We start from the raw sequence: 7,588 nt of genomic DNA, 5'->3' as shown, positions 1-7,588 counted from the left end.
ACTACTGATTGATTAGATAGTGCGGGCCACGTGACCCGCAACCTCATGTAAACTCAGAACCTTGTCTGAATGTAGCTCTTCAAGCTACGTCTTCGTCTTAGCCTGTCAGTCAATGCAATACTGTCTGTCCAGTTCTAGTATAATTCTATTCACCTGCCCGCCCCGTGACACATTCTCTAGATTGTCCAAATGATCCCAATGGTTGCTCCGTTTAAATATCTTCGAGGTCAAATATGATGCACTGATTTCTTAAATTGACCAGCACCTTGAGACTACTACCTCGACCAACGTACAAAATTAGACAATGATACCTAGCGAATATCATGTATGTCACCTGAGACCATCAATTCATCTGCTGAGAATTGACCATGTCTATATGTATCAGTGATCAACCATGATTACAAGTATAGCGCAGAGAAAATTGGGCTTACATAAGTGGGGTTGTAGAAGACGGTTATAAGGACAAAAAAGGGTGGATTATTTTATATCCAAGACCCTGTGGTGCAGTTGGGAGGATGCTAACAAAACAGGTGGGACTAACCTTTAGCAGATGTCCTGGCGACTGGACATAGCACACAGAGGTCGGTGGTTCGAGTCACAGACGGCGCTCGGGAAAACACAAACTGTCATACAAGTTTTATACCTCCTTCTAGGCTTAGAAGGAGGGAATTTTGCTAAAATTTTCAAATTGCTCTTTTTCTCCTCAGCTTCCAATCATTTTCGATTACATTCGACAACTTCTGGAAAACACGTCATTGCGTCAGTTTTTACGTTCCCTCAATCATCTAACTTTGATGAAGCTATCTGGAAGTAAACAAGGGGAACTCTTTGTAATAACTACCATGTGTCTGTTGTGGTAGCTTTGGGGTTCGGCCCAGATTCCACAAATCGCATTCTCTTGCCTTCATTTTCTAATTATTAAATGTCCATTAAATGAGTCTTGGGAAACATGTCACTCTGTCGTCTTTTTGACTATTTTCATGAAGATATGATATTCAGTAGATAGCACGGATGATCTACCCGTGACATGTCAGCCCCACTTATATACTCCAGTGATATTGCCATTTCACAGATTTGAGCTACTTTTATGGCGAATTTCATGTTGCGGACATTGCAATCCCTACATCGCTGGAGTACGAGTAAAATTCTAGATGCGATTAATTTCCCAAAGCCTTTGAAGCTTTGGAATAATACGTATCACGTGATCAGCCACTTTCCATTAGCACGCATCTTAAAATGACCTCATGCCTTGAACTAAATCCTCATATTAATCTTATCTCGGCACATCTCATGAGATTATTCTCTCCAAATATGGAGAAGTAGATATTGAGAAGTGGATATATTGCCTCGGTAAATGACTTTTTATGTAATGACGCGTAAAACTTCTTGAAGAAATTAATTAGTTCAAGCTTTTCCTCCACGAAGATAGTGAGGTCATTATAAATTAAATTTCATGAACATATATTCGTAGAAAAAGTTGTATGTGTCAATATTGTAATGAAACTTTCCTTGGAAGGTTAACAAGGTTGAAATTGCTGATCTCCACGATGGCGGAAATAGCTACGATATATATCGCCTCAGGTGCTAATCGATTAGCGAAGTTTTCGGAAACCCACCGATGTTTACCCAAATCAAAACTGCACAGGTGCAACTTGAACCTATTACCGATGTCACACGTATTTTTAATGTTTTCACATTCCGAGGTCTATTGGCGTCGATCCATGGACTGGAAATACCCACTATCTAGTCCAATCGGACTTCATGTCAACATCACATCTCAATTCTACATTCCTTAGATCCTGAATTCAACTCTCGCCAATTGCTAAGGCTTGAGATAAAAGACGCGCTACTATACCTATCCATTCAGTTTACCTTCTAAACATCTCCTCGCGGATGAATACTTAGTAAGAACAACACGTCAGTATCCACCAACCTTTACCAAAGTGTGGGTGATCCTGGTCACCTCTCGCTCTTGATGGCTGAGTAAACCCACCCAAATCACAGTGCAGTTCTACGAAATTCATCGCTAAAAGATTGAAGCGAGGCTTCCCGTCTCTATATCTCAGGGGGCTTCAGCGTGTCCGACTCAGACCCTATGTCTATCACACTCTTGTGCTACGATTACAACAGGGTCATGACTGGGCGTACAAAAGGAGAGGCAACATCCAGTCTACATCAAGATTGTGAGCCAGTTCTTGAGACGTTTGCTGCGAGTTTCTCCCATGCAGGTACAGTTGTCTCGGATCTAACAGGAATAGTCTTAGAACACGCTAGCAGTGCAATTTCGACTTCAAAGTCTCACAGGTCCAGGTACACTCCGGGTACATGCATCTAAACTTTAGCTAACCAGATTCTTCTTTCAATCCACAGAATCGGTCTATTCCTTCCTACGAAAGCCTACACGTTATCAATTGGATCACTGGATACTGTCTTTAGTTTCGACCTCCATTTCCCTATCTACTACAGGGTCATATATCAGACATGGAGATAGGTGCAAATTTAATAACAAACATTGTTCAGGGGTTCGGATGGACTGACAGGGTGGTCTCGCATCTGATGCTACGCTGGGAAAGCTTCGGCCGCCACTAGTAACTATTGACAGTCTTCCCCAGATATTACTTCCAAAGCTTGAGCCGGCACTTTTGTGATACATAAATTATGTTCCGGGTACCTTACATGCTTCAATTTCTGTTCAAGAGATTAGATGACGATGTCTACTATAATTTGATATTTACTGATATCATCGTATATTTGCAGCAATTTCCGAGTGAAGGCATTTGCACGTTAACAAAAGCGTTCAAGTACGGGGTTCTTCAAGATTATCAAATTTCATGAGTCTTATTTGATGTCGTACAACTATTTATAGATACTACATGTTTATAGTAAACTATTGGTAGTATCTAATTTCCTAGACCGACATGGCTCAGACTCTATTGTACAAACAGAAATAGCATAATTTGATGTAAAGAATTATTCAATTAAACAAGACAAGACATGTGAGATGGTCACCTGGTAATGAGCTTCAGTAATCAATTGGCAGTCTAGGTTGGGTTGGGGTCTGGTGAGTAAATAACTGCCCCAACACAAGGTGCTAGTGCCTTGCAATCGTTACCTGGTAATGAATTCCATCGGTTTTCACACACGCTTTAGCAGAAAAAGCGGAAATTGCAGTCCCCCGCCCTTTAAAAGCTGAGTCTCACCCCAACTTTTCCTTCTTCCCTCTTCACCTCTCTTCGCTTCCTTTCCCTACCTTACTTTTCTCTACACCACACTCGTTTTTACCCAACCTACTCTACCACGATGTTCACCATTAAGAAGCTCGTTGCCTTCATGGCACTCTTTGTCTTTGCTTCCGCTCAGCTTGAGAAGCTGCCTGCCTGCTCTGTATATATTCTTTGCCCTGATTTTTCTCCCACTTTTTCCTGTCATTTCTTCTTGACTAACATTCTATCAGCTGCAATGCTTTGTTAACGTCCTGAACTTCGATGGCTGCGGCGATATCCTTGACTTCTCTTGCCACTGCTCAAAGGCTGACTTGCCCGGCAAAATTACTCCTTGTGTTGAGAAGGCCTGCCCTCTCAAGGATCAATTTGGTAGATCCATTGATCATGTTCTGGAAGTTTCTTCCTGCTAACCCAGCATTCAGTTGTTGTTGATCAGGTCCAGTCCGTTTGCGTTGGCGCCGGACATCCTATCACGCTGCCCACTCCCGGTGCCACTACTGCCGCTGATGTGACTACCAACGTTGTGAAGCCTACATCGACTGAGTCTGCCACTTCTGTCGTTACTACTAGCACCAGTGTTTTGACTTCTGGTGTTGTGACCAGCTTTTCTGAGTCCAATTCGTTCTCGACCTCGCTGTCCGACGCTGGTGAGACCGTTACTGAGCCTTGCACTACTTCTGGCACTCTGACTGCCGGCACTCCCATCATCGCCACCCCCTCGGGCTCGGCTAATGTGAGCACCCCCCTGGTTATCACTAAGGCTACTCCGACTGTTGTCACTATTACCCAGTGCTACGGAACCGGCACTATCAAGACTTGCCACCCTGTTGAGTCAACTGTTGCTCCTGTCGCTCCCACTGTTGTCACTGAAACTCAGTGCTACGGAACTGGCGCCACCAAGGCTTGCCATGTTTCTACCATTGCTATCACCGGCTCTGTGACTGGCACTATCGGTGTTGTTGGTACCGAACCCGCAGTCACTCATTCGGCTAGTGCCTCGAGTGCCCCAGGTTCTTCTACCATCTCACCCACTTTCAACGGCGCAGGCGTTCTTGTCCAGGGCAACATGGTTGGCATTGTCGCTGTGTTCGCCGCTGCCGCTTACTTCTTGTAAGTGGTGAGCACGTGGGATAGTTCACTCCGATCACACTTTATCAAGTCGTGATTCAGGGGCATTTGTTTAACTTGGGGTAATTCTTTTCGTCCTTGAGGAGTTTCTGGGGATCATTTGTCTGGCATTTGGGAGTTTGTAATTATCCCAATTCGGCTTGGTTTGTTTTTCCTCCATGCCTGCTAGTTTGAATTGAAAAGTTATCCAACTCGTTTTACTCTTGTCTTGTAGCCTGTAGTGTCTAGTCTATATCTTGTGTTGCCTTCCTTGAAGGTGTAGTATTTTCTCGTTTTTTCTTTGAATACGATACGCTTGTCTCTTGTCACTACGTTAGTCTGTGAGTCCACTTCCACAACGCACATAATTGATGATTACTAACAGGGTTAAGTAACTAAGATCAGAATTTATTTATCATTACAAGACAATTATCTTCGCACCCGCAAGCTCATTTACTAAATTCCAACAAACCGCCCCACCTCGTCAATATTATCTTTATTCGACATCCCAAGCCTTGATCAAAGGTCGGTACTTAGCCTCCCACATCTGCGCGCGAATCCACTCCTTAAGCTCCGAATCATCCACAGGAATCCCCTCCTCTTGCGCAAGACCCTCCCGAATCGAACACTTGATGACAGCAGCAGCGATATCCACACTGATTTCCCGCACATCCTCAACGTCCGGAAGAAGTGGTTTAGACGGATCCACAAGCGCAGGGGAACGTGCCTTGAGAGCCTCAACAGCTGACACAAGCATCTTCTTGGACATCAACCGACTTCGCGAGAGAACGGCTCCAAGACCGATACCAGGGAAACAGGTGGAATTATTGCATTCCGCGATATCGTACTTTATACCTTCGTATTCCACAGGAGGGAATGGACTACCTGTTGCGACTAGAGCTCGGCCGTTAGTCCACTCATACAGATCCTTGGGCTGCGCTTCGTGGAGACGGGTCGGGTTACTGAGCGGGAATACAATTGGTCGGTCAACGTGCTTGGCCATTTCGCGGATGATCTCTTCTGTGAAGGCGTTCGGCTTTGTGGACGTGCCGATAAGGACATGCGGTTTCACGCGCTGGATAACCGAAATCAGATCACGGCCGTTGCCTTCAGCCCACTCGCTGTCTTCTCTTGCAAAGTTGGCCTGGGCTGGGGTCAATTGATCACCGAGGGATTTTACAAGGAGACCTGGTTTATCGATACACCTGAATTGGATGCATTAGCTGGTGGACGTGCTGTCATAGTAAGGAGTGCATACCATATCTGCTTCGATGCCTCCTCCTTGGCTTTGTGCGCCTCTGTCGCGATAGTGTCGGCGATCTGGTCTGCAATTCCTGTACCAGCTGTACCAGCGCCAAATATGACCACACGAATGTCGGCAAGCTCCATGTTACTAATTTGCAATGCCGCCATCATGGCAGCCAAGGTAACGCAACCAGTGCCCTGGATATCGTCATTGAAGCATGAGATCTGCGATTGATACTTGTCTAGGATCCGCCGGGCATTGTGCAGCCCGAAGTCCTCACTGCCAGTGTCAGAGAAATATATCTCCTTGAAGCAGGGAACTATCATTCACTCACAAATGGATGTAAGCCTTTGGAAACCGCCGTCGAGCAGTCTGGATAAATTTATCCACGAATTCATCATACTGTTTGCCCTCGATCCGATGCTGGCGGAGTCCCATGTACAGCTCATCATTGAGCAGGTCTTCGTTCTGTTAACCTTCTATTAGCACACTTCCCATATCTTCACACACATGCTTACATTAGTGCCACAGTCCAAAACAACCGGCAGCTGTCTCGCTGGGTGGATCCCAGCGCAGAGAGTGGTGATTACCAGCTTCGCAACGGATATCAAGATAGCACCGATGCCCTGATCACCTATTCCAAGGATCTATTGCAGATACATCTACATAAGCAATGCGTTATTTCGTCACAAAAAGGCATCCTTACCTCTTCGCCATCACTAACAACAATGTAATCCACTTCCTCAACGTTCCCATAGTTGGCAAGACACTCTTCAATAGAATCCTGATCTCGTATATTCAAGAAACAGCCCTCCGGCCTTCTAAACAGGCGTGAATAGTTTTGAATCGCATCTCCTTCAGTAGGCGTATAAATGATACTAAACATCTCTTTGATATGGGTCTGAAGCAGCTACTCAATACTTAGTTCCATTGAACTGTGTATAATTTCGAGAATTCTCTCACCTTGTAGTATAACACTTCATTCTGCACCTTCATGCTCGCCATGAACGTGTTTTTCGCTAAATCATCGTGTCGACTGCTGTATTGTTCGTAAGCACGTTGAACCTGCTCATTGAGAGTCTGGACGTTTGGTGGAAGTAGGCCATTCAGCTTGAAGACTTCTCGTTCGTTGTCAGAGAATGCTGATCCTTTGTTGAATCGGGCATTGTAGAGAAGGGTTTCTCCCTGAATTCTGTCTTAGTATCACTATCCTTCGTATTTTTGGGATGCAAATTACCTTGAATGGACATTTCAAGGGCCCTGAGATCGAGCGGGCAAGATGTTGGAACTTATAAGCGGCTGACATACTGACTCCGCTTGAATGTTGTGATAAGGAATTTGGTGCGGGGGATGGAGTGGCTTGTGAAGGCTTTCCGAGGTTGCGCTGCTAAGGTGAGAAAGATACAGTCAGCTTTAATTAAGTCAGGACTTTTTTTCGTTAGCTCATTCGCAGTGTTTAAGTCTAGTTCAAATATTGGATCCAAGCTGTGATGTCATCTCTTCCAAGATTCCTGATAACTGTACATAAACACGTGTTTTCAACCTCAAGGGTGAACCGTGGTTAGATAATTTCTTGATCTGCGAATACCTTATATTTTATTGAAAGATCATCAAAGTTTATTCGACTACCATAGTCTACGTTTTCTGACCTCTCCACGTTTTATAGAAGCTCTTATCGGCGCTATCTATCTCTTATCAGAATGTGACAAGATAGGCCTCAAATAGCTACTTGGACTTCATAACTTCCAAGCCTGTAGATCAATCTATTGCGAGTTAGTCTATACTTTAAATGTGAATATATGATTTCTAATGCCTTCAATAATTTAGAATATGCATCATATCCCAATAATATACAAAGATTGACTTGTGCTCATCTATGGTAGTTTTTTTTATCTGTGAGGAAGGTGTAAGATATACATGAAGTACAGAGGAGTCCATGGATGTGAAACCTCAGCGAAACCAACCTAGTTTTCCAGTAAAAGTCTTTTATTAAATTATTGAAATACTTGAG

At 44.2% G+C, this 7,588-nt stretch overlaps 2 protein-coding genes across 2 annotated transcripts; one reads left to right on the top strand and one right to left on the bottom strand.

Moving 5' to 3' along the window:
• Positions 1–3,300: 3,300 nt before the first annotated feature.
• N7495_006479 (proline-rich antigen) lies at positions 3,301–4,338 on the top strand (the record flags this gene model as incomplete). Its single annotated transcript, XM_057209130.1, has 3 exons — positions 3,301–3,384; positions 3,455–3,619; positions 3,640–4,338. 3 exons carry the CDS (start codon positions 3,301–3,303, stop codon positions 4,336–4,338), a joined length of 948 nt encoding a protein of 315 aa, XP_057062904.1.
• Positions 4,339–4,827: 489 nt separating this feature from the next.
• Positions 4,828–6,883, bottom strand: N7495_006478 (NAD-dependent malic enzyme; the record flags this gene model as incomplete). Its single annotated transcript, XM_057209129.1, has 7 exons — positions 4,828–5,536; positions 5,590–5,856; positions 5,912–6,045; positions 6,096–6,224; positions 6,284–6,487; positions 6,541–6,762; positions 6,815–6,883. 7 exons carry the CDS (start codon positions 6,881–6,883, stop codon positions 4,828–4,830), a joined length of 1,734 nt encoding a protein of 577 aa, XP_057062903.1.
• Between the last annotated feature and the right edge of the window lie 705 nt (positions 6,884–7,588).

The sequence above is a fragment of the Penicillium taxi genome (assembly GCF_028828555.1).
Source record: "Penicillium taxi strain IBT 34144 chromosome Unknown utg000004l_segment0_segment0, whole genome shotgun sequence".
Classification (NCBI taxonomy): Eukaryota; Fungi; Ascomycota; class Eurotiomycetes; order Eurotiales; family Aspergillaceae; genus Penicillium; species Penicillium taxi.
The sequence above is the reverse complement of the archived record's forward strand: the minus strand, read 5'-3'. Positions and strand labels throughout refer to the sequence as shown.